Consider the following 27,731-nt stretch of genomic DNA (forward strand, 5'->3'; position numbering starts at 1 on the left):
CTAGAGGAGGGATAAGATACAAATGAATAGATGTGTAAATAATTTGCCACCTTCAGTTCAGTTCACTCACTCAGTCGTGTCCGTCTCTTTGCGACCCCATGAATTGCAGCACGCCAGGCCTCCCTGTCCATCACCAACTCCTGGAGTTCACTCAGACTCACGTCCATTGAGTCAGTGGTGCCATCCAGCCATCTCATCCTCTGTCATCCCCTTCTCCTGCCCCCAATCCCTCCCAGCATCAGAGTCTTTTCCAGTGACTCAACTCTTCTCATGAGGTGGCCAAAGGACTGGAGTTTCAGCTTTAGCATCATTCCTTCCAAAGAAATCCCAGGGCTGATCTCCTTCAGAATGGACTTGTTGGATCTCCTTGCAGTCCAAAGGACTCTCAAGAGTCTTCTCCAACACCACAGTTCAAAAGCATAAATTCTTCGGCACTCAGCTTTCTTCACAGTCCAACTCTCACATCCATACATGACCACTGGAAAAACCATAGCCTTGACTAGACAGACCTTTGTTGGCAAAGTAATGTCTCTGCTTTGGAATATACTATCTAGGTTGGTCATAACTTTTCTTCCAAGGAGTAAGCGTGTTTTAATTTCATGGCTGCAGTCACCATACTGCAGCCAACTTCAGTACTCTATTATTCATCATAAATCACTTGCCTCACCTCTCTTTGCCTGCTGAGACATACCCATGGGCAGCTACGTGGTTCTGAGAAGCACAGATCTGGTCCAGTGCTGATGTGGGCTTTGAGATTGAGAAAGGGCCAGTCTTTTGCCTGAGTCTGTCCTTTAGTTAGCAGCTGTCCTGGGAATAGAATCTAAAGCCTTTGACTCCCAGGCCATTATATCTTCTTGCAGAGGTATCCGTTCTATAAATAGAGTCTGCATGCATTGAAACAGCTTCCCCTTCTGTGGATATTCCAGGCAGTCTCGAATCACTTGACCAGGATCATTACTGGTGATAGACTGAGGGAAGCAGAAGGGTGAAGGAATGCAAAAAGTACATTCTCTAATTTCAGTTTGGTTCATTAATGTGAGGCCTGGGGAGAGGGCAGGGAGTCCAACTTACCCAAGGCACTGCTTATGCAGTTGAGACTTAACAGATGGCTCTTTATTATGCTAGGATTGCACATCTGCTCAGGGTGTAGAACATGACTGAATGCTCAGTGGGTATTTCTTGATTATGCGATTTGCTGAAATCACTCTGCTGGTGTGATGATAATACCATTTAGGACTCTTTATACCATTGGAGCATTTAATTGGTAAGCATGTGGTTTGATAAATGAGGTGGTGGTGGTTGCTGTTATTACTATTATTACTTTTAAGGAGCTCCTATAGAGCTAGAAGTAGCCTTTCGGCCATTTGGTTTGGGGCCCTGTGTCATCTGTTAAGAATTGTATAGGGACCTTAATGCTATTTGTATTTCTGGTTATGATTCTTGTGTGTTTCTTCTGCTCAGAATAGAATTTGCCATAGTACTGAATGAAAGGAAACAGCCTAATGGGTCACACTAAGTAAACTTTGCGTAAGTAAAGTTCAAAGGAATTTAGTTTTCCCATCTGCTGGTCCCTGGAGAGGAAGGGAAAGAAGGGCTTTTCTAGGTGTAAAGCCTGTGATCCAAGGTTGGATTCTTGTGGAAGGTATGTGGCTGGTTGGAGAGGGCAGCATAGCTCATTTCCCATCTACCTTCCTGTAGGACACACTCCAGGAGTCTGCCATCAGGCTGAGTATTTCTCCCTGGTGAAGAAGACCGCTAACAGGTGGCTAATTAAAAATATCATAAGCCCTAAAGCCAACCTCAGAGACTTGTGAGAGGTTAAGCCTTCTTCCATCAGGCCACGCAAAGTCCTTGGAGACTGGCAGGCCAATAGCATAATGAATGTCATTCCTTACACCACTTTAAGAGAGCGACTTCACTTTCACTTTCATGCATTGGAGAAGGAAATGGCAACCCACTCCAGTGTTCTTGCTTGGAGAATCCCAGGGACGGAGGAGCCTGGTGGGCTGCCGTCTATGGGGTCGCACAGAGTCGGACACGACTGAAGCAACTTAGCAGCAGCAGCAGCAGCAGCAGCAGCAGCATATAGTTTTGTAGTCCTTCAAATCGCCAGTATTTTGCTCCATCATGGTTTTGTTTCCACACCTCTTGTTTAATGTCACTGAATAAACTCTCATTTGTCTGTCTAACTGCCTGGACTGAGGGAAATAGACTGAGCCTAGAAGGGACATTCTTGAAGCCATGCATCACCAAATTCTGGGCTGTTTGCATGTGCCTCAGTTTCTCCTTGTAATGTGATAAAAAGCGTTTTGGTTTTAGGTAACAATGCAAAGCTTCCTGGAGTGAACCAAATGTGGAAAGTGTTGTAATTTGAGGCAGTTTTCAGAAAAGAACCTCTTCTGGTAAAGAAAGACTCCCTTTCCCCTTTTTTTTTCCTTTTCTTTCTTCCTCTTTTTTTTTTTTTCATTTATGCCTCATCACATTTTGTCCAATTTCAGCTCATCGCAGGCTGTATTTTCTTTTTGATTTCTGCTTTCCAGAATAGCCCCTGACTGCAAAAAGGGAACAAAAGGCCAACTCCTTGGCTTTCAATTTGCAGCATCCCCGGCCCTTTCATCTATCTCAGTGCTCCCCTAGTTGGGAACAAAACCCGAGCTCCACGGTCAGAGCACATACAGAGGAAGAACGTTTTTTTTTTTCAAACTCCAAGCCCATGCGGATTTCGTGTTTTCATTGTCACACTGATTCGCAATACAGGGTCGGGTGCAGGTAGGGAAGCAAGAGGGGACCTGGAGGAAAGAAATTGGTTTGCAACCTTCGCCAAAGCAGACATTCCCATTTGGGGGTCAGAAGTTCAATTAAGAAGAAAGCGTGTTCTTAAGGGTTTCATTTGCTAATCCAGGGCTGCTTTCCTTCTTGAGAGCTTGTGTGTCAAGGTACCCAGCCCGGAAGATGCAGCAGGAGTTTGATGTGCTGCCTGGTTGGGCAGCAGCTCAGACACCATGCCTTTTGTTCTCTAGTTTCCTGTCAATTCTTCAGTGTCTACTTTTCCTTTTCTGCTTCCTTTGGTTGCAAATCACAGAAGACCTATCTCTTTGTGCTCTGAGCTTGTTGTCTTGGTTACAGACTTCTTTGGCCTGCCTTTTTTTTTTTTTTTTTTTTTTTGAGGAGAATATACTGCTTAAAGAAGACTTTTAAAATAGCGACTGAGGGCTCTTGAAAGATACTACGGTATTCAGCAGTGGGTAGAACTGGGGTTTGCGAACCTGGCTGTACTTTGAAATCACCTGGAGTGCTCTGAAATGCTGCTTAGGCCCCAGGCTCAATCAGTTGCGTCAAGATTTAGGGGACCGAGCCTCAGGAATTGGGATTTTATTTTCAGTTAACTGGCTAGGAGATCCTAATGTGCATTCAGCATTTAGAACTATTGAGGGTTTTTTTTTTTTTTTCTTAAATTGAAGTATTGTTGATTTCCAGTGTTTTAGGTGTACAGTAAAGTGATTCAGTTATACAGATTTATGTATTTTTCAGATCTTTGTGGTAGCTCAGCTGGTAAAGAATCCGCCTGCAATGCAGGAGACCCTGGTTTGATTCCTGGGTTGGGAAGATCCCCTGGAGAAGAGATAGATTACCCACTCCAGTATTCTTGGGCTTCCCTCGTGGCTCAGACCTTAAAGAATCTGCCTGCAATGCAGGAGACCTGGGTTCAATCCCTGGGTTGGGAAGATCCCCTGGAGAAGGGAATGGCAATCCACTACAGCATTCTTCCCTGGAGAATTCCATGAACAGAGGAGCCTGGTGAGCTACAGTCCACAAAGTTGCAAAGAGTCAGACACGACTGAGCGACTTTGACTTCACTCTCCATTAGAGGTTATTATAAGATATTGAATTTAGTTCCTTGTGCTATACAGTAAATCCTTGTCGGTGTGTGTATTTTAATCCAAAATTCCTAATTTATTCCTCCATCACCCATTCCCCCTTCAGTTTAGTTCAGTTGCTCAGTACCATCTGACTCTCTGCAACCCCATGGACTGCAGCACACCAGGGCTCCCTGTCCATCACCAACTCCCAGAGTTTACTCCAACTCATGTCCATTGAGTCGGTAATGCCATCCAACCACCTAATCCTCTGTTGTCCCCCTCTCCTCCCGCCTTCAATCTTTCCGAGCATCAGGATCCTTTCAAATGAGCCAGTTCTTCACATCAGGTGGCCAAAGTATTGGAGTTTCAGCTTCAGCATCAGTCCTGCCAATGAATATTCAGGACTGATTTTCTTTAGGATGGACTGACTGGATCTCCTTGCTGTCCCCAGAGTCTTCTCCAACACCACAGTTGAAAAGCATCAATTATTTGGCACTCAGCTTTCTTTATAGTCCAACTCCACATCCATATATGACTATTGGAAAAACCATAGCTTTGACTAGACGGACCTTTGTTGGCAAAATAATGCCTCTGCTTTCTAATGTCTCTGCATTCCCCCTTGGTATCCATAAATTTGTTTTCTGTCTGTGTATCTGTTTATATTTTATAAATAAGTTCGTTTGTATCATTAGAACCATTGAGTTTTAACAGCAAAGCCAAACAGTTGGGTTTTGGACTGTCTTAGACAGGTGAGGAGAATATCATCAACTTTTCTGTACCTTAGTTTTTTCTGCTTAGGAGAGTGACCCGTAAAACTTGAGGAGCTAAAGAACCTAACTAACTGCCGTGTCATTACTGTCACATACAAAAGAGTGGCACCTTTGCTTAAAAAAAAAAAGTCCAATTATCCAGCTGGCTTCATGTCTGGGCCATAACAATGGCTTGAGGCAGTCTCGAGGATTAAAATAAATCTTTCCAGTTGCTTGAAGAAGGAGCTTACCTATGGGGAGGCACAGCAATTTCACTCTCCTCACTCCAGTATTTTTGCCTGGAGAATCCCATGGCAGAGGAGCCTGACAGGGCTGCAGTCCATGGGGTTGCAAAGACTCAGACATGACTTAGCAAGTAAACAACAGCAACAACATAAAGGCAGTACCACGCCTGTGATCCAAACCTGAAACATTGCAAGAATATGACACGTAGCAAATAAAATCCCCTAGTTGTCTCTCTCATCATCAGCGTGTGTTTCCTTCAGATTTTATGTTTGATTGGTTGTTATTGAAAAACTCAAATAATTTGAAAAGAATTGAAGGGCATGTATAATTTCCTCCAACCCCTGACCCCATAATCTGTTACTTTTTCTTCCCAGAAACAAACCAACATTACCAGTTTCTTGGAAATCTTGAGAGGCATTTATGCATAAACAAGGCTTGACTATTTTAAAGTGATTTTTTTGATTAGGTAATCAGGTCTATGCACCTACCAGAGACATCTGTTTGTTTGGTTTGTTCATTCAACAAGTATCTGATGAGCATCTTGAATGTTCCAGTCATTATGTCAGTTTCTGGATCTATAACAAAGACCAGCACACAGCCACTGCCCTCCAGGACCTTACAGTCTCGCAGGGAAGATTGGCATTTAACACAGGATGGCAACCCACTGCAGTATTCTTGCTTGGAGAATTCCATGGACAGAGGAGCCTGGCAGGCTACCCATGGGGTCGCAAAGAGTAGGACATGGCTGAGGTGACTTAGCACGTACACATGCAGTATCAAATGAGAAATGGTGACAAATGTGAAGGAAGAGAACATTTCACATGTGTCACTTCCAAAATAGCGGTTTGTAGAGTCCCCTTCCCCAGTTTTCTAATATGGAGGTGTGGATGATAGATTGGAGGCAAAGATGTAAACTGCAACCTTTATTCTTGCCAGCAGTTTTCTTCTTTCCTGCCAAAATTTTCATCTGACAAAATGTCCTACTGAGAATTGGGGTAATCTACCAACCAGCTTTATATTTATACCTGGTTGACAGAGTGCTGGCAGTACGCTAGATCAGACTCTTTGTCATACATTCTGAACTCTTGCAGACAGGAACTATGCCTTGTATCTCTGTGTGTGCTCCAAACCCCAGCATGGACAAACTAATGTAGACTTTAGGTGGTAGGTCCTTTTATTACAGTCTCATTTTATACCTTAGCAGTGCTTCAAGTGGTATGTATTCTTATTTCCATTTTTAAAGATGAGAAAACAGGTTTAATGAGGGGTGTGTGTGTGTGTGTGTGAGAGAGAGAGAGAGAGAGAGAGAGTTAGTTAGTGTAAAGCTCTCTTCTTGAAAAATACTCCTGTCCGCTCCCCGCTCCTCACTGCTGCCAAAATCCATGACCATAGTCACATAGCTTCTCAGTGGCTGTGACCCTGATACAGTTGGTTCCCTTCCTTTAGGGAACTGGATAGCACCCAGCCCTTTCACAGATTGGCCTAGGCTCTGTTCCTTCCAAGTTGTCTGGATGAGTTGTAAGACAACCAGGTTATCCATCCTATTCTGAATGTTTCTGTGATTGAGGTCAAGGTAGCAGCATTATCCTGCCCTAAAGGAGTCAGAGGAAGAGGACTCCCATGGCCCCCCCAGTGGGTCATGTCTCTCTGTACTCACTGCCCTTCTTGCCTGCTCTTCCAGCTTGCGTCTTGGGCTGGGCTCTGGCCAGGGAACAGAGTTAGCCTTGCATACATATCCTGGGGGAGCATTTCTGTGTCTGACGTGGTGTTAGGCACTATGGAGAGTGGTGGCAGATGAAGATCGTCAAAAGACAAAGCGGGAGACAAAAGGTAAGATTGGCTGCAAGCAAAATCTTTGGTACCAGACAGTTCTGATTCAAGGCCTGACTCTTTTCCTTATTTACTTGTGTGACCTTAGGCAAGTACTTAACCTTTCCTTAGCTCAGTTTCCTCATGTTTAAACAGGTGGAGTGGGGTGGGGTGGGGAACTGCACTTACCTCACAGGATTGCTGTGAGGAATACATGAATATGGGGCTGCCCAGGTGTGTTAGTGCTAAAGAATCTGCCTGTCAATTAGGAGATGTGAGTTCAATCTCTGGGTTTGGAGGATCCCCTGGAGGAGGAGATGGTAACCCAATCCAGTATTCTTACTTGAAAAATCCCATGGACTGAGGAGCCTGGTGGGCTGCAGTCCATGGGGTTGCAAGAGTTGGAAATGACATGGGTGAATGAGCATGGGCGTGCTCACACACACACACGAATATAGTTTTCGGCATCTAGTGAAGCACTCAGTAAAGAATCAGTTCAGTTCAGTTGTTCATTCGTGTCCGACTCTTTGCGACCCCATGAATTGCAGCACGCCAGGCCTCTCTGTCCATCACCAACTCCCGGAGTTCACTCAGATTCACGTCCATCGAGTCCGTGATGCCATCCAGCCATCTCATCCTCGGTCGTCCCCTTCTCCTCCTGCCCTCAATCCCTCCCAGCATCAGAGTCTTTTCCAATGACTCAACTCTTCGCATGAGGTGGCCAAAGTACTGGAGTTTCAGCTTTAGCATCATTCCTTCCAAAGAAATCCCAGGGCTGATCTCCTTTGGAATGGACTGGTTGGATCTCCTTGCAGTCCAAGGGACTCTCAAGAGTCTTCTCCAACACCACAGTTCAAAAGCATCAATTCTTCGGCGCTCAGCCTTCTTCACAGTCCAACTCTCACATCCATACATGACCACAGGAAAAACTGTAGCCTTGACTAGATGGACCTTTGTTGGCAAAGTAATGTCTCTGCTTTTGAATATACTATCTAGGTTGGTCATAACTTTTCTTCCAAGGAGTAAGCGTAGCTGCTGCCATTATTATTATTAATATCATTGTCATTGTCATCATCATCACTACTATTACTAATTACAACAGAAAGGAGTGATAAGTGTATAGTACCAGTATGTGCAAATGGCTTTCAGAAAAGGAATGATCAGTTGGGGTGGATGTTATTCAGGAATTCTCTGGAGGAGATAGAAGAAGTGGAATGAAATATGCCAGGAAGAGCAAATACAAAAATGGAAGGCTGAACTAAACTGGAGTGGGGACAAAAGAAGGAACAAAGCCATCGTCTGGCATACTTGGACTCCGCTACTAGATCACTTGTCTTCACAGTCCATCTTTCCAGCCATTTTTGCCTCCCTGTACGCATGCTTTATTACTGCTTGCTATTGAGACGTGGTAGTCAGAGGGGGACTTGTTGCCGGCTGTTCTGGCTGGGATTTAGAAGGTGTCTGTGCCATTGTGGCACAGTTGACCTGGGTCCTAAGTCTGCAAAATGATTGGTAGGTTTAAAGCCTAGTTTTTATCAGCTTGCCTATGCATGTTGGTTTCACACTCCCCAACTTTATAAAAGACTGCTTGATTAACCACAAGGCAGATGAATGGATTGATGATGGGAGAGAGATCTGTATAGACACATAACACTTGTGTCTATCAGCCTGGTCATACCTTTCCTGAGAGCAAGGTTCCTGAAGCCAAATTACACAGGTGCTTATTTGATAACCTAAAATCAGAACCTAACAGAATTGAAGGATCTTATCAGAGAGACCATGTAGGTACATCACACCTTTGTATTGACGAGATCATGGGTCCTTTTCTCTTTCCACTGCTGGAAAAAAACATCAGTGATGATTTTTCTCTTGGATGTTTCTGTTTTGTCATTCCATACAAACACTGTGTGTGCTAAGACCATGTTATTCTCCTGAGTTCTTTTTCATCTTCCTCATAAGGTTTGGAAAATACCCACTTCTCACCAGCAATATAGTTCATGTGATTTCTTCTCATTGAGTGCTCTTTTTGGCTTTGCTCCCAATTTCTGGATGTTTCCAAGCAGGGCCGCCACGAATGGCTATGCACTGCACAACCCTAGGAGAGGGTGCCATTCACATAGACTAGAATTGAATGGCGCCACTAGGGTTGTGCAGTGCACAACCTACACACCTATACTCGGTGGCCCTGGCATAATGCAACGCCAGCTTGCTTCATCTCCAGAAGGTTTTCAGGAGAAGTAGAGACTAGCAGTTCGGAACCATTCTCAGGAACTTAGTAAAGGGGTCTTGAAGCTGTGAACTGCTACTTTAACTAGGAAAGGAAGAGAGAAGTGCAGTTGTGGCTTCGAGAGGATTATCATCTGGCAGTGGGAACCATCATGTGGAAGGACGACTTATCTTCATTCTTACAGTAAATAGAGTTTTGAAAGCCTACTATATGTGGGTTGAAGGATGGGGAAAGATTTGCATAGGAGGGAGCATTTGAACAGGGTCTTGTATAAAACAGAATATGTACTAATAAATAAGAATTGTGAGGAGAGAGTTCCAGGGAAAAGGACCAGCAGGGGGAAAGACAAACTGCATGGGGTATATAGATAGTGGTAAATAATTCAGTTTGGTTTGAGAGAAAGGCTTGTGAAAAAGGATAGTGAACAATGAAGCTGGTTGGTGGGTGGAGGAAGTCAAATGAGGATGGGGAAGGGGAGGGACTGGAATGCCTAATTAAGGAATTTGGACTTTATTCAACAAGGAATAAGGAGCCATCTGAGGTTTTTTTTTTAATAGTTTATTGAGATATACTTCATTACCATATAGTTCATCCACTTAAAGTGTTCAATCAGTGATTTTTCATATATTCACAGGTATGTGTAGCCATTTCCACAGTCAAATTAGAACATTTTCATCAACTCAAAAAGAGGCTCCATACCATTTAGCCATCACTCCCCTACCTGTTCTGCCCCCATGCCTAAGCAGTGACTGCTCTGCTTTCTGCTTCTATATACTTGCCTATTCTGGACATTTCAGAGATGGAGTCATATAATATATAGTCTACTTTGACTAGCTTCTTTTTCTTAGTATAATGTTTTTAAAGTTCATCCATGTCATAGCATGTGTAAGAACTTCATTCCTTTCTATGGCCAAACAATATTCCATTGTATAGGTATACCGCATTTCCTTTATCTGTTCGTTCATCCATTGGTGAGTATTTGGGTGGTTTCCACCTTCTGGCTATTACGAGTAATGCTGCTATGAACATCCATGTATCTATGTATAAGTTTTTTTTTTTTTCCCCCAGTTTATTTCGCTGCACCAGGTCTTTGTTGCTGCATGTGGAATCTTAGTTCCCTGACCAGGAATTGAACCCAGGGCCCCTACATTGTGAGTGCGGAGTCTTAGCCATGGGACCACCAGGGAAGTTCCCATGTATACGTTTTTCTGTGAACATTTCTCTTGGGTATGTATATAGGAGTGGAGTTACTGTGTCCTATGATAACTCTGTGTGTAACTTTTTGAGGAACTGCCAAACTATTTTCGCATATTGGGGCACCATGTTCCATCCTTACTTGCAGTGTATGAGGTTCCCAATTACTCTGCATCATCATGAATACTTGGTGATTGTCTTTTTTATTTTAGCCTTTCTAATGTGTGTGAAGTGGTCTCTCACTGTAGATTTGATTTCCATTTCCCTAGTGACTAATGATACTGAGTACCTTTTCATGTGCATATTGGCCATTCATGTGTCTTCTTTGGAAGAAATGTCTATTCAAATCCTTAGCCCACTTTTGAACTTGATAGTTTGTCTTTTTATTATTAGAGTTTTGAGAGCTACTTATGTATTCTGCATAAAGAGCCGTGTGAGAGACAAGATTTGCAAAAATTTTCTGCCATTCTTTGAGTTGTCTTTCTGCTTTCTTGATAGTATGCTTTGAAGCACAAAATATTTTAATTTTCATTAAGTCCAGTTTACCTATATTTTGTGGCTCTTGCTTTTGGTGTCACATCTAAGAATCCATTGCCAAACTGGGATCATGAAGGTTTACCATTATGTTTAATTTTAAGAATTCTGTAGTTTTTGCTTTTTTATTTAGGTCTTTGCTTGATTTTGTGTTGATTCTGTAGACAATTGTGAGGTAGGGGTCCAAAGGTCATTCTTATACATGTGGAAATCCAGTTGTCCCAGGACCATTTGTTGAAGAGACTGTTCTCATTGAATAGTATTGGTCCCCTTGTTGAAAATCAGTTGGGAGGGTTTATTTTGGGATTTGTCTGAATTCTTTCCATTAACCTATACATCTATCCTTATGCCAGCGCCACTGTGTCTTTATTACTGTTCCTTTGTAGTAAGTTTTGAAATCAGGTAGTGTGGGTCTTCCTATTTATTCTTCTTTTCAAGATTGCTCTAGTTATTTGGGATACCTTGCAATTCTCTGTGAACTTTAGTGTTAGCTTCTCAGATTGTATAAGGATGTCAGTTGAGATTTTGCTAGAGATTGTGTTGAATGTATCATCTGAAATTTGTGAAGTCTATAACATGATCAGTGCTCTGTTTTTTTTCTTTTTAGTTTATTTCTGGCTGCACTAAGTGTTTACTGCAGCACACAGGCTTTTCCTTGCTGTCCATGGGCTTTTCTATAGCTGTGGCAAGAAGGGGCTAATTCTAGTTGTGGTGCACGGGCTTCTCATTGAAGTGGCTTTTCTTGCTGCAGAAGATTCTCTTGTTGTGGAACACAGGCTCTAGGGTGCTGAGGCTCAGTAGTTGTGTCACGTGGGCTTAGGTGGCACATGGGCTTGGTTGCCCCGGGGCATGTGGGATCTTAATTCCTGGACCAGGGATCAAACCCCAGTCCCTAGCAGGTGGATTCCTAAGCACTAGACCACCAGGGAAGTCCCAGGGTTGTGTTTAAGAAAAGGAACCTGGCAATACTGTATGAACTAGAGTGAAGAAGGAGACACTGGAGGCCTCGAGATCAGATAGGAAAACTGTTGCAGTAGTTGAAGAAAATGAATAGGGACTCGCCCTGCTTATTTAACTTATATGCAGAGTACATCATGAGAAACGCTGGGCTGCAAGAAGCTCAAGCTAGAATCAAGATTGCCTGGAGAAATATCAATAACCTCAGATATGCAGATGACACCACCCTTATGGCAGAAAGTGAAGAGGAACTAAAGAGCCTCTTGATGAAAGTGAAAGAGGAGAGTGAAAAAGCTGGCTTAAAGCTCAACATTCAGAAAACAAAGATCATGGCATCTGGTCCCATCACTTCATGGGAAATAAATGGGGAAACAGTGGAAACAGTGTCAGACTTTATTTTGGGGGGCTCCAAAATCGCTGCAGATGGTGATTGCAGCCATGAAATTAAAAGACACTTACTCTTTGGAAGGAAAGTTATGACCAACCTAGATAGCATATTGAAAAGCAGAGATATAACTTTGCCAACAAAGGTCTGTCTAGTCAAGGCTATAGTTTTTCCAGTGGTCATGTATGGATGTGAGAGTTAGACTGTGAAGAAAGCTGAGTGCCGAAGAGTTGATGCTTTTGAACTGTGGTGTTGGAGAAGACTCTTGAGAGTCCCTTGGACTGCAAGGAGTTCCAACCAGTCCATCCTAAAGGAGATCAGTCCTGGGTGTTCATTGGAAGGACTGATGCTGAAGCTGAAACTCCAATACTTTGGCTACCTCATGCGAAGAGTTGACTCACTGGAAAAGACCCTGATGCTGGGAGGGATTGGGGGCAGGAGGAAAAGGGGACAACAGAGGATGAGATGGCTGGATGGCATCACCGACTCAGTGGACATGAGTTTGGGAGTTGGTGATGGACAGGGAGGCCTGGTGTGCTGCAATTCATGGGGTTGCAAAGAGTCGGACACGACTGAGTGACTGAACTGAACTGAAACTAGGAAATGATAACAAGGATGGATTTGAGATATATTGAAAAGGTTAAGGTGTCAAGGTTACAAGACTTGGGGAGAGACTACATATGGGGCCTGAGATAGAGGGGCAGCATCAAAGATAGCTCTGGGGTTTGAAGACAGGCAAATTGATGGGATAATAGTACTTAAAAAAAAAACACAAACTTTGTATTTTATTTTTATTAAAATTTTTATTGAAGTGTAGTTGATTTACAATGTTGTGTTAGTTTCTACTGTACAGTACAGCGATTCAGTTATGTAAGTGTGTGTGTATATATATACACGTGTGTATATATACGCATATATATATGTGTGTGTGTGTATATATATATATATATATATATATATATATATATAGTTAGGTTCTTTTCCATTATAGGTTACTTTTGTTGTTTAGTTGTTATGTCCAATTCTTTGGAACCCTATGTACTTTAGCCTGCCAGGCTCCTCTGTCCATGGGATTCTCCAGGCAAGAACACTGGAATGGGTTGCCATTTCCTTTTCCAGGGTATCTTCCTGACCCAGGGATCTAACCTTCATCTCCTGCTTGGAAGGCAGATTCTCTACCACTGAGCCACCAGGGAAGCACTTATAGGTCATTACAAGATATTGAATATAGTTCCCTGTGCTATACAGTAAAACCTTGTTTATTTTATAAGTAGTAATGTGTAAAAACTTTATATTTTAAAATTATTTTTCGTTTACGAAAGAGTTGTAAAGATATCGCAGAGAATTTCTATATTCCCTTACATCAGCTTCCCTTAATGTTAACATCTTGTATTCAGTTCAGTTTAGTTCAGTTGCTCAGTCGTGTCCGACTCTTTGCGACCCCATGAATCGCAGCACGCCAGGCCTCCCTGTCCATCACCAACTCCCGGAGTTTACTCAAACTCATGTCCTTCGAATCAGTGATGCCATCCAGCCATCTCTGTCGTCCCCTTTTCCTCCTGCTCCCGATCCCTCCCAGTATCAGAGTCTTTTCCAATGAGTCAACTCTTCGCATGAGGTGGCCAAAGTATTGGAGTTTCAGCTTCAGCATCAGTCCTTCCAATGAACATCCAGGACTGATCTCCTTTAGGATGGACTGGTTGGAACTCCTTGCAGTCCAAGGGACTCTCAAGAGTCTTCTCCAACACCACAGTTCAAAAGCATCAATTCTTCAGCACTCAGCTTTCTTCACAGTCCAACTCTCACATCTATACATGACCACTGGAAAAACCATAGCCTTGACTAGATGGACCTTTGTTGGCAAAGTAATGTCTCTGCTTTTGAATATACTATCTAGGTTGGTCATAACTTTTCTTCCAAGGAATAAGTGTCTTTTAATTTCATGGCTGCAATCACCATCTGCAGTGATTTTGGAGCCCCCCAAAATAAAGTCTGACACTGTTTCCACTGTTTCCCCATCTATTTCCCATGAAGTGATGGGACCGGATGCCATGATCTTCGTTTTCTGAATGTTGAGCTTTAAGCCAACTTTTTCACTCTCTTCTTTCACTTTCATCAAGAGGCTTTTTAGTTCCTCTTCACTTTCTGCCATCAGGGTGGTGTCATCTGCATATCGGAGGTTATTGCTATTTCTCCCGGCAATCTTAATTCCAGGTTGTGCTTCTTCCAGCCCAGCATTTCTCATGACCATGATAAAATCTTTAAAACTGAGAAATTAGCATTGATACTTGAACTAAGCTATAGACTTTATTCCTATTTCACCAGTTTTTCCCACAAACATCTTTTGTCTGTTCTAGGATGAAATCCAGGATCCCACATTGCATTTGGTTGTTAGGTCGTCTTAATTTCCTCCATCCATCGCAGTTCCTCAGTCTCCATCTTTTATTACCTTGTCAATATTGAAGAGTACTGGTCAGTTACTTTGTAAAGTGTTCTTTATTTGGACTTACCTGCTTTTGTTTTTGTTGATTAGATTTAAGTCATTGGGCAGAAATGCCACAGAAGTGATGTCATCCCCTTCTTGGTACATCATATCCGGGGGACATGATGATATGTGTTATTATTGGTGAAATTAATTAACTAATCTTTTCCTGTCAAATTTTTCCACCAAAAAGTTACTATTTTCTTTTGTAATTAACAAGTGCAAAAATGATAATCTTGCATTACTCGTCAGCCTCTACCAATGGTTCTTGCCTCACTTATTGCTGTACTGTTTACCTGATGTTAATTTTGTTTCCCTCATGCCTTCTGCCTTTCTCAGATCAGTTGGAATTCTACTATTGGAACAGCTGTCCTTGTTCTTCCACTTTTTGAGGGAGCAGTTAGCAAGGGAAGAGATTAGGAAAAGAAGATGGCAAGTTCAGATTTAGGCATGAGATACCTATGTGCCATCTAGATGGAAATATGTAGAAAGCATTTATTATCTGCATCAAACAATAGTTGAGTTTAAGATTTTGAAGGCAAGCACTGTTATTCTTTTGTATTTTAGAATGTAGAAACTGAGGTTCAGGGTGAAAACCTGAGTCATAGTGGGAAATACAACTGGCAAGGCAGCTGAGGGCCACATTGTTGAGAGCCCTGATTACCCAACAAACAACTTTGGGCTTTGTTCAATGACTCATCTATGCCAATTTCAAATTTGTCAGGAGGGAACAAGTGATAATCCAATCCTAGCTCTCAGTCTATTATAGCATTTTGTGCAACCATAGGGAAACCATTTAATAGCCCCAATTAAATAAAATTAAGTACCTAATGAGTTGTAGAGGCCATTGGACAAAAAAGAGGTGTTATCTGGAGTTATTGGAGAAGGCTTTGTGTGGGAACTAGAAATTGCTGTGGGCCTGGATGGAATTTGTAGTGAGTGGACAACAGAAAGCGCAACCAAGAAGGATGATGCTATCAGTAGCTCATATTTATTTTATTGTTTACAACATGCCAGACACTAAGTGCTTCACACATTTAATCCCCATATCCACCTTATGAGATAGTACTGATGTAATCCCTATTTGACAGATGAGGAAACTGCACCTTGAGTGTTTCAGTATTCTCTCCTTGTAGGCAGCTGGACAAGGAAGCCAAATACCATATTAGCATATTATACTACAAGCAGGGGAAGAACAAGTGAAGAACAAGTGAATAGAACAAGTGAAGTTAGATGAATTGGAAGTTTAATAGAAGCTCTTGCTGATGTAGCTCACAGTAGGGATGGACTTTCTTTTGCAATCAGAATAATTATAGCTACTATGTATTGAGTGCTAGCTATGTGCTAGACATTGTGCCAAGTGTTTTGCTTGCTTTATCTCATTTGATCCTCTCCAAAACCTCATGAGACATAGATGCTATTTTTATCCCTATTTTAGAGATAAAAATTCCTCCAGTCTCTCATCCAAGGTTACAGTGCTGGTGAGTGGCCGAAATCTATCTTAACTCTAAAGCCCATAATATTCACCGCTTAGCAATGCTCCCTACTCCACTTCCATTCTTTTAATAGGGGTGATTTTGGCACTGGGACCAGGAAACTTGAGATTTACAAGCTAAGATTTCCTGGTCCCTTGGATGTGGAAACTGCCAAATATATATGCCTTTGTGACTTTCTTTATTCTGTACCTCAGTGTTTGGTCAACCCCATTCTTTCTTTGGGGATAATTCAAACAGGTTACAAACTGGTCTTTCAAGTCTAGGAACATTCTAGCTTTAAAATGCATTTGCTATGTTTTAAATACATTATATGTTGATTTTGAAGCCCAAGAGTTTGTCAGTAGGTGCTCTAATTTCCTTTTTGTCTAAATCCTTGAGAGAAGGCTCTTTGTCAGTTCCTTATACTGACAAAAAAGATAATTTCTCAGAAAAAATTAGCAGAAAGAATTAATGGGAGGATAGAAGGAATCATGGGTTTCCCATGTGGCTCTGTGGTAAAGAATCCGCCTGCCAGTGCAGGAGACGTAGGAGACATGGGTTTGATCCCTGGGTCAAGAAGATCCCCTGGAGGAAGAAATGGCTACCCACTCCAGTATTCTTGCCTGGAAAAGTCCATGGACAGAGGAGCCTGGCAGGCTTTAGTTCATGAGGTCACAAAGAGTTGGACCTGACTGAGTGACTAAGCATGCACAAGGGGAAATGATGCTTTCTTTTGTTATTTGAAGGTTAAATAAGAGGTAGCCGAAAGAGGAAAGATGAGAAGGCCATTCTGGAAGAGTGAGTAGGATGAACAATAATGCAATTTTTGATTTGGAGATTTAAAATTTTAAAATATTACGAAAACAATTGGTGACTCTTTTTTTAATCCCAAGATTGTAAATAACTTTCAAAGTATGACATCAGAGACAGAAACCATGAAGGAAATATCTAATTTATATATCTAATTACATAAAGATACAAAAACTTCCATATAAAACTGCCATAACCGGAGCTATGACAATGGCAACATGGGAAAAATATTTGCAATAAATGTCAAGGGGTCTGTATTAAATGGCATTAAAACATAAATAGCTTCTTATAACCCAATAAAGAAAAAGAACACACCAGTTGAAAAATAGGCAAGGCCACAATAGAAGAAATACGGCTGGCCAAACTCATGTTAAAAAATAGTTTGATATTTCTGGTAATCTGAGGCACGCACATTAAAGCAGTGAAGTAAGTGTGTGTGTGTGCGCATGTGCGCGCGTTGTAGGGGAGTAAAGTTAATGTTCACTCTACCCTTCTACATTCGTGGCTTGAGATTCCCCTGTACTAAAAGACAGAATAACAAGAGGAAGACAAATGGACTTTTAATAACTTGTGTATCTCCTGTGTGTGTTGGAAAGATGCAGGAAAACTGAGTAACTCCCTGAAAAGGGCCCAAACCACCACCTTAAATACCATCTCCAGCTAAAGACAAAAGGGTGGAGGGAGCCAGTTCCTGGAGGTGACCAGGAGAGGCACAGTAAACAAGAGTAAGATTGTATGCAGAAGTTGCTGCCTTTTCTAGTCATAAGAGTTTCTAGAAATTCAGTCTTTCTTCTCTTCCTTGTACAGAGAGGAGACACCCTAACAAATGGAGATTTTCTTTATAAATGCAAATATCTCTTATGAAAATAATCTCTTCTACTTGATTTTTCAGGGTGTCTCCTGTATCTGCTGCTTTTTTTTTTTTTAAACAAGCTCAAAATAGTCTTTATGACAAAGAGACATATTTGACGGTGGCAAATTCTGCTCCCTTTTAGTGTTTTGCCTTTTAAAACTGATAATGACCTCTTGGCCGGGCTGTAGCAGAAACATATTTCTCATATGTTGCTGGCAGGAGTACAAATTCAAAGACATTTTCTGGAAGGCAGTTTAGAATTGTAGGTTAAAAAGCCTTAAAATCCATATTCCCTTTGAAGACCTAGAAATTTTCACTCTAGTGAGAGACCAAATACTAAATGTAGACTACTACTAAATGTTGTTTAGTCGCTAAGTCGTATGTGACTCTTCCATGACCCCATGGGCTGTAGCCCACCAGGCTCCTCTTTCCATGGAATTTTCCAGGCAAGAATACTGGAGTGGGTTGCCAACTAAATGTAGGCTGCTACTATAAAATGTAGACTAAATAGTGAAGGACCTGAAAATTTAGATATAATTTACATGTGTGACAGGAAGAGATGGGTTGAGTAAATTGTTGCATATCCATATAGTTGAATAAAATGAAGCTACTAGAAAATGAGATTATTGAAGCCTGTTTATGACATGGAATAGGCTCAAGATACAGTTTGGGACAGTGCCCGAAGCCAGCAAGCTGTAGAGATCAGCAGGGTGAGTAGAGAAAGCCTTGCCTGCCTTGCTAAGGAGCTTGAGCTTTTCCTGTAGTTACTGGCCAGCCATTAAAGGATTCTAAAGGAAAGATCAGAGATGCATTTTAGAGCAATCCTCCTTACCAGCAGTGTGTCTGGAGGCAAGAAACCAGTGAAAATCATTTCATCAGTCCAAGGAGAGAGAAGATGAGGCCCCAAGAGTGGGTTATGTTTATAGGCATTCCTTTAAGAACCCCCAAATAGATGGGTGCCCTACTAGGTGGTGGAGCCAAGAGAACTGGAGCTCGGCCTCGGAAGATTGTGTTGCAAGCCAAATGCCACTCTCCTGCCCCTCTATCACTCTCTTTCCCTTTGATTTAGTTTTCTCGTCCTTCCACTGCTTAACCTGGCTAGCCCCTCACTTAGGATGGTCTTGGTGACTGGCCATTCTTCCCGCCTACATTTCTCATAGTACTAACACTTCTTCCTATGAACAAAAATTACCTTCTTTCAGTGTTATGACCATGAGGGGTTAATGAATGTGATACTGGGGTTGAGCAGAATTCGACAGGGAACAGGGTATTGATGCCAGTGAACTTGGGGCTAATATGACCATGGAACAGAAACAAGAACAGGAAATGGGACAAATGATGCTGAGAGCTTGGGTGGAGAAGGTGGGAACCTGGAGCTAGAGTGTCTCCGAGGTAGAGGATCAGCTGGTACAGCTGCTGGTACCTAGATTATGTGCTTAGGAAAAAACGAAATTTTCGAGTTTCTGGGCAAGATAACAGAGAGTCACTGTCTCCTGAAGAAGCTGAGAGAGTGAGGTTTTTGAATGGAACCTGCAGGTTTTTCCAGGAAAAACCAGCCCCAAAAGACTTCAGTTCTGTAAGGATTTGAGAATCGCCAGCACCCAGTAGATAGGAGAATGAAGCTGGTTGGATGTAACGTGAGCCTGTCTTTAGGGAATGCTGGACTCTGAATCCCTGAAACCCATCTGGGTAAATATAATTTGCTGCCCAGGCAGGTCTGTGTTTTGAGATGTCTCAGGTTGTAAGGAGGAGATTGGAGGAGCTGTGTTGTGGTACAGATGTGACGACCCTGGGGTGACTCCATGTGTGCTGTGGGAGTTGAGGGACAGGGCGAGAGTCTAAAGAAGAGAATCCCCCATGAGGCTGGGACCATGTCAGGTGTGAGGTGAAAAGTGTTGAGAGTTTATTACGGGACCTGGGTTCTTGCCAGAAACCTCATCAGAACCTTCCCCCTGGGTTTCTCCATCTGTAAAGTGGGATTTCATAACAAAACCGTGCTTGCCTCCCAGACAGTGGGTCAGTGGAAGGGCATAGTAGCATTTCTCTGTTATGCTCCCTGCTCTTTTCTTCAGATGCCTATCCGGGCAGATGGCAGCAAGAAGACAAAGTGCCGCGGCGGTGCTGGGATGTACTCAGATGCCTTCTCATCTTCCTGCCCTCTTTGTTTGCGCTTTCAAGTGTCCTCTCTTCCCACTCTATTTGCAGCTGAAGAGATAGTTTAGCTTTCCGTCTGCTAGGCTAAAACACACGCCAACAAAATTTGGAGGCCATTGGCAGCCAACCAAAGAAGAGAGCAGCGATATTTGGGCCAATGCTGGGGGCCTTTGGGCCTCTGAATTAACATCTTATCTTCACTCTGATCCTTTGGTTGATGGTGATTATGGATGTGGCTCCAGCATGACAAAGCAGAGAGGTTTAGTGCCATAAATCTAGGAAGTTGCCAGAGGAGACCATAAGTTTACTGGAAAAGAAATAGAATGGGGTCGGGGTCCTTTTTCAAGCCTGCTTTTTTGATGTTCTCCATGTATCTGATTTTAAAAGTTGCTTGGAGAAGATACCCTCTATCCTGGTATTGGGGATAGATAGGCAAGATGAGGAAAGCCAGTGTGTTGGTTGGAAATGACATGACCACAGGCAAGTAACTATTGGAAAACTCACTTAAGAGTCAAGACTAGATGGGCTGCCTCGAAAGAAATCAGATCCATGATTAAGTTGGGACTGGAGGCTTGCTTTCTTCAGGAGGTTTTTGGGCTCCCCCGTATAGGGACATAGGGGATCTGAACCAGCCAAATGGGGCAGTTACAGGGAAATTGCCCCTCCCTCCCCCAAGAATCTGCTTATCTCCTCGGATGTGTATATAGAAAAGTGGGGTCAGGGGGGCGTGTTGCATTTTTGCTTCTCTGTTTTAGTGTGTTGGAAGTATCTAGGGTATTCCAGAAGCTCAGAAAGATTGCTAGCATGACTCTTAGGTGACTCCAGAAGAATTCTTTCCAAGGTGCTTGGGGGCCCCTGTCTGCTTTCTGTATACTGTAGCTTCTGAGTGTAGCCTTTGATGGCCTGATGCTGGGTAACTATGTACAGCCTCCAACTTGGTCCCTTGCCTAAGGTGAGTAACTTTGCTTCCCGGTCAGTGGTAAAGAACACCAGCTTGGTTTCTTTCTCTCTTGTACTGTTCTGACGGGTAGGGTGGGGAAGTGGGGTTAAGTTCATGTTTGGGTGATTGAAATTCCAAGTTGACAGTCCTTATCCCAAACCATGAAGGTCAGATGTATTTCAGAAGTCTTGAATATTTTGGATTTTAGAAAGGCAATACTGAGAGTGTGGAGTGTTTTACAGACACTGCCAATGGGATCTGGGACAGCACCCTGTAATCAAAGTGCATTCTTATTGTGGAAAACATATGAATACTCACCATAAATGGAATAAAGACAGTCTATAAAGAGCCTCAGCTCAGATCATGTCACGTCTGCTACCAAATTAGTTTTTTTTTTTTTTTAAACCAAACCCCACGTTCTGTTTCTTAGACCTTTTTGGATTTGGCGATTGCAAATAAAGGATTGTGGACCTGTAATTATCATTGGCTTTGCACTTTTAATCAAATTGATCTACAGGGGAAAGTAACATTCTCAATGGATTTTTTTCTTGGTGGGTTCTCTGGTGAGGTATTGTGTGAGTGATGGACTCCCGGCTGTGTTCCTTTCAGGACCCTTTCTTCCCCATTCTTTCTCTTAATCTGCAGGGATTCAGGTATCTATACTTAGAGTGATTTTCCTTAGAGTACCCTTTCCTTTTAAATGTAGATTCTGAGAGAACTGAAGAACAGAATATAAAGAAGATACCCGGGACAAAGCCAAACCGGCCCATAATGCCAATAATGTCTATTCATAAATGCTCACCACAAGAGAGGAACACATAGCAATGATTTTGTAAATCTGCACCATTATGTCGCCGTAGGTGAAGTCACTCCATAAACATGAGTTTCATTCTTTGGTCAATCTTTTGTCCTGCTGAATGTCTTTGATCAAACCTTGAGTACACTTGGCTGCTTAGAATAGTTGAATCTCCTAGGGCTTTTGTTAAAATGCACAGATTCCTGGAACCCCTGACTTATGGAATCAGCATTCCTCATGGGGAGAGCCCAGGAATTTGCACATTGTACAACTGCTCTGCAGGGCTTTCTTTGTCCCCCTTGAGCAAAGTCAAACAAGGTTTGACTTGGTGCAGTCAAACTGCCACTGCTGTGGGTTTCTAAGGCTAGTTCAAACCAAGGAGCATGGAACTGATGGTCTCTTAGAAGGATCAGGTTCTTTTTGTTTGGTTTGAGCAGGGAGAATAGAAGAGGAGCCAACTAGTCAGGCTTTGAAACAAACCAATCAAATGTGGGGGAAGAAAAATAATTTTCCATCTACTCTTCTAGGTTCCTGGCTGAGACACACCCCCCCTCCACAGTAAGATTAACAGGAAGCTAATAATAAAATAATAAAACAATGGAAGTTTAATAATATGTATACCTCCTATATACATGGGGGAGACCCAGGAAAATGAACTCCTTGAAATGGCCTAAGCTACCACCTTAAATACCATCTCTAGCTAAAGATAAACATGTTGGGTAGTGGTTGAGAGGTAGGGGTGGAGGAGAAGGCCAGTTCCTGGAGGTGACCAGGAAGAGTGCAGTAAACAAGGGTAAGGTTGTTACACAGATTTAGGTCCTTGCCTTCCCCCTTGAGAGAGTATAAAGATTTAGAGTTACCTTTTCCTAGAGGGAGACACCTGAACAAATGGAGATTTTCCATATAAATGTAAATATATTATACAGAAAGGTAACTTCTACACAGTTTTCAGAGCTTTTCCTATGTCTGTTGTTTCTTAAAAACAATCAGCCTAAAATAATCCTTGTGCCAAACAAACAAACTATGGGGTAGCAAATTCAGCTCCCCTTCAAAATCAAAGGGAAATTAAGAGCCTGGGGGTGGCAAAGTCAATAGGATTGCCAGATGAAAAATACAAGCTGTCCAGTTAACCTTGAATTTTGATCATGAATAATGTTTTAGCACATGTATGTTCCATGTTCCAGGATATACTGATACTAAAACATTGTTCATTGTTTATCTGAAGTTCAAATTTAACTTGGTATCCTGTGTTTTTGTTTGCTAAATCTGGCAAAGTTAATCATTGATTAACCCACCTTCCCCCATGGGAGGCAAATCGGAGGGTATTTGTGTGCTTATCCTATGCTCAGAATCCATTTTTACTTGTCCTGGTTTAAAAACTTCTTATCCTGGCTACTTGTATTATACCGAAGTTGTGAAAAATTGAGTGTTCTAGAGGTTAAAAGGAAGTGAGGCTGAAATGGCTTAAGGAAAAGCTCTCCCCATCTCCTACCCTCCAAACAGTTACTTCTTCCACTCTCCATCCATCTCTTTCCCCTTTCCCCCACCTTCCCCATCACACACACAGCCACGACAGGCACACATAAATGCATGTACAAACACAAACATGTTTAGAAAACCACTTGCTTGTCTTTTAAAGTTTTTTATATTATATATATATTTTTCTGTGTAAGAGTTTGGTTATTTTATTATTTAGTAGCATTAGAATTAGCATTATTAAAGTAACACTGTCTCACTGTGTCCAGCATCTCTTGTGATAACCATAATTAATTTTTCTTCCATTGCAGATCTTTCTCCTGGCCTGCCCTCCATGTCCAGGAGCAATCGTCATCTTCAAGTAAGGGCAAATTGTTTTCCTGTTGCTGTTGCTGAATTGCTTTGTCTGCTTGGTAAAATAGGATGGTGAACACATTGTGAGCACATTGAACCTGTGATGCTGTGTGTCTGGGCTTCCCAAGAGACAAATGTCTTCAAGGGTCCAATGAAACAGGGAGATGTTTTATGTAGAGATTTGGCCTTTGTGCTTTCGGTAAGCTCTGGCAGATCCCTTTTAGCGATTCCTTGTGGTGGTGGTCTATGGCCAAGACATACTCCCTTGGAAGGTTGCCACCCTCCTAAAGTTTCTCTTGAGAGCCTGCTGGCGGCCAGACAGCCCTCCTCTACTCACAGATCTTTGTACTGTGGTTCTCTTGTTCCATTGAGGATACTTTGAAGGCCTGTGTTCTTGTGTTTTTATCTTTTATTGCTCTTGTTGTTGTTAAAATGCAAATTAAAGTGAGGAGAGAAAAATATCACCTTATTACAAGCCCTGACTTTCTTTAAAATAACAAGCATCCAAATCTATTAAAGTGTATTGCAGGCAAATCGTGTTTGTCTGAAAGCAAGTTTACTTAAATGAAATTCTCAAGAGTCCTGGAAGCCTCATGTAAACCAGGAGTTGTGACCATTTCGCTTATCAAACCTTTTATTAGAGTTGCTAATGAGACGCTAAATCGACCCAATGAATTTCATTTCTTTCCCCCTTCCCCAGCCCCCATTTTGGAGCTGTTTCTGAGCAGGGAAATGGCCCCAAACCAGAGGGAGGGGGCAAAAAGTAGAGAGCCCAGCAGATCCTTGGATAATTGAGAGTGGCGTAAATGACTTTCTGATTTACTAAGTCATTAAAGTGTGAGGTAGGGGAAAATATACCCCATTTGTTGCTTTAAATAGCTCCTTGGAATAGCCACTTATTCTCTTGCCTTAGGTGAATAACCTTCTGCTGGATGAGGGGTAATGATTGGTCCCGATTTCATAAGTTTCTTACTTGGACAACTCCTAAGGAGAAAGGGGTGTTTAACCCTGTTTCCTTCCCTTGATTTCCCAAAATGGACTCAGTCTTTCAGTGAAATGTTTTAAAAGTAACATTTATTGGTTTTTATTTCATTATTATGGGAGTTGTAATTTTCATTATAGAAAATGCAAAAACACACACAAAAAGAAAATAAACACCATTACTAATCCTACCAAGAAATTATTTTGGTTACTGCCCTCCTTGTTTTTAAACAAGCAGAGACCATATTTTGTTTTTTGTTTTGTTTTCTTTTTTACTGTATCCTTTCTAAACTTAATTCAATTTATATGTGTTTGTACATATAAAATACATAAATATAATTGCTGGATTTGTTTGTTTTAGTAGTCCTCCCCTGCCCCTCGTTTTCCTCGTTTGGTTTGGCCTTTGCCCTGTCTTTCCACATTGTCCCTGTATATTACCAAACCAGTATGTTTTCTTCTATATTTTTATTCATGCTTGTAGGTATACACACACACACACACACACACACACACAAATGGGTTTTGAAATGTTTTGTTGTTTTTGTTCATTGTTTTATAAAAATAGAATCCTATATATACATCCTGCTTATTTTCACTCAACAATATCCCATGAAAATCCGTGAAACCTCTTGGTATAGCTCTTTGTCTTTTAAAAGGCTAGAAAATATTTTGTGGATGCACAATTTATTTAGCCATTTCCCTACTAATGAACATATACATTCTTTCCAGATTTTGGCCACTACAGTCCATGCTGAATTTAAACATCATTGTGCTTATGCCCTTATATACTGGTGCTTTCAATTTATACACATGTATACACACACACAAATGTTTATTTGTAAATAAATATTTGTTACCATATCAATTTATAAAAACAGGCTGTTATAATTCACTTTTTCTCTTTGTATGTAATATATGAGATTATCCTTTTTTTCACATCCCTATCAGCGTCAAGTTTTAGGATTCTTTTATAATTTTGACAACTTAATGGATGTATTTCCTTGGCTAATAATGCATTTCAGTATTCTCTCATTTTTTGTCCAGTTGGATTTGCTCTTTGAATTTTCTGCTCATATTACCTACCCATTTCCTAGGGGTTGTTTGTATTTTTTTTTAACTTGTAAGGCCTCTTTGTATATTTTGGATATTGGCCCTCAGGCTACCATCTTTATTACAGACATATTTCCCAAATCTGTATATGTTGATTTTACTGATCGTATATTTTGCCACATAATTTTTTCTACATACTTTTTTTCATATCCAAATATGATAATGTTTTTTATAGCTTCTGGGTTCCCAGTCTTTGTTGAGACTGTTTTCTCAAAGATGGATAACCAGTGGTAGTAGCAGAATATGTTAAGTAATTCCTACTTTCCCTTGTAAATTAAACTACTATCTTTGTCATTAAACCTTTTATATACAGGGATCCATTTATGAATTCTCTTGTTTTATCTGTGTCTTATTTACCATAGTCATGTTGATTAGATTAAATTAGCTTAAAAATATTTATTTTGGCTATTCATTGGCATTTTTTCTTTATATACATTTTAATATCATTTAATCAGTCCCCCAACCCCATCCTATTGTGATTCTAATTAGAACTGCATCAAATTTATATTTCAATTTTGTGAGAATCACTTTTTAAATACATAGCTCTTTTTGTCTAAGAAATGGTTATTTCTTTCCTCCTGTTCAGATCTTATTTTATACCATTCTTGATACATTTATTCTAAAGAATTAAGAGCTTTTTTGTTCATTAGGAGTGCAATATTGTCCTCCTTTCCATTCCTAAATGCCTCTTGCTAAAATAGAAAAAGTTTATTAATTAAAAAAATACTTTTCATATCTAGCTATTTTACCAAATTGTCTTGTTAGCTCCAGTAACTTTTATTTTAGTTTTATCTTTTTTTTCTTATCAGATTGCAGCAGATTTAATAGTGGCCCCCAAAGTTATGCCCAAGTTGTAACCCCAGAACCTGCAAAGGTGACCTTGTTTGGAAGAACTATCTTTGCACATGTAATTGTGGAATTTGAGATGAGATCACCCTGGATTTAGGGTGGGGCCTTGTGTGTTTGTTTGTGCTCAGTAATGTCGGACTCTGTGACTCCATGGACTGTAGCCCACCAGGCTCCTCTGTCCATAGAATTTTACAGGCAAGAATACTGGAATGGATAGTTTATCTTTTCTTTCCAATGGTTATTCTAATTATTTAATTTTCTTCTATTTTTTGCTAGAAACTCAAAGACGGCATTAAATAAAAACGATGCTGGTGGGCCACTTTGTCTATAACCAGTTTTAAATAGAAATGTTTTCTGTGTTTTTCCATATTTGCTGTTGGTATTTTTAAGTAGTTTCCACATTTACTTTGCGATATTTTAAAAGGGAATGTTTTTGTGTTTTGTCAAATGCTTTTTCAATGATTTCTCATCTTTTTTAAGTTTTTGATATAGTGAATTATGTAATTAGATATCTGGTTTTGAACAACTCTTACATTACTGAAATAATATATTACTATTTTGATACATTGCTGGATTCTATGTCAATCTTTTTTTTTCTAATTTTTATTTTTACTTTATTTTGCTTTACAATACTGTATTGGTTTTGCCATACATTGACATGAATCAACCACGGGTGTACATGAGTTCCCAATCTTGAACCCCCCTCCCACCTCCCACCCCATATCATCTCTCTGAATCACCCCCGTGCACCAGCCTCAAGCATCCTGTATCCTGTATCGAACATAGACTGGTGATTCATTTCTTATCTGATAGTATACATGTTTCAATGCCATTAGAGCCTGGCCTCAGTATTCATAAGTGAGATTGGAGTCATTTTTTATTGGATTCTTTTCTTCAGGTATAAGGATTAAAATTATGTAGGTTACATAAAATGAACTGCAGAATTTTCTTCTTTTCTCTGGCCTGGAATACTTTAACTACCCTTAGAAATTATGTGGGTTTTTTTTGTTTGTTTGTTTTTTGAGATCAGATAAAACTCAACTGTAAAGCCCAAATATGAAGTCTCAGTACCTTTTTCAATTGGTAGACCCTTAATCACCTTTCCAGTGTTTTATATGGTAAATCATATATTCAAATCATTTGGGGTACATTTTGATCATTTGTATGGTCCAAAATCACTGCAGATGGTGACGGCAGCCATGAAATTAAAAGACGCTTACTCCTTGGAAGAAAAGTTATGACTAATCTAGACAGCATATTGAAAAGCAGAGACATTACTTTGCCAACAAAGGTCTGTCTAGTCAAGGCTGTGGTTTTTCCATTGGTCATGCATGGATGTGAGAGTTGGACTGTGAAGAAGGCTAAGTGCCGAAGAATTGATGCTTTTGAACTGTGGTGTTGGAGAAGACTCTTGAGAGTCCCATGGGCTGCAAGGAGATCCAACCAGTCCATTCTAAAGGACATCAGCCCTGGGTGTTCTTTGGAAGGAC

At 41.1% G+C, this 27,731-nt stretch overlaps 1 protein-coding gene across 4 annotated transcripts in view; it reads left to right on the forward strand.

Annotated features, from left to right (window-relative positions):
* Window positions 1–27,731, forward strand: part of TMEM164 (transmembrane protein 164) — a 177,053-nt gene that overhangs the window by 46,629 nt on the left and 102,693 nt on the right. Inside the window, exons 1-2 of one of the 4 annotated variants that reach the window (XM_068962583.1) lie at window positions 6,617–6,685; window positions 23,259–23,308. The exons of 2 other annotated variants lie outside the window; for them this stretch is intronic. In XM_068962583.1, coding sequence (XP_068818684.1) covers window positions 6,650–6,685; window positions 23,259–23,308 — 86 coding nt within the window. In that variant the 5' untranslated portion in view covers window positions 6,617–6,649. Of the gene's footprint in view, window positions 1–6,616; window positions 6,686–23,258; window positions 23,309–27,731 lie in introns of those variants that run through there. One more of the 4 variants, XM_068962581.1, reaches the window with a different exon arrangement.

The sequence above is a fragment of the Capricornis sumatraensis genome, chromosome X (genome assembly GCF_032405125.1).
Source record: "Capricornis sumatraensis isolate serow.1 chromosome X, serow.2, whole genome shotgun sequence".
Lineage (NCBI taxonomy): Eukaryota > Metazoa > Chordata > Mammalia > Artiodactyla > Bovidae > Capricornis > Capricornis sumatraensis.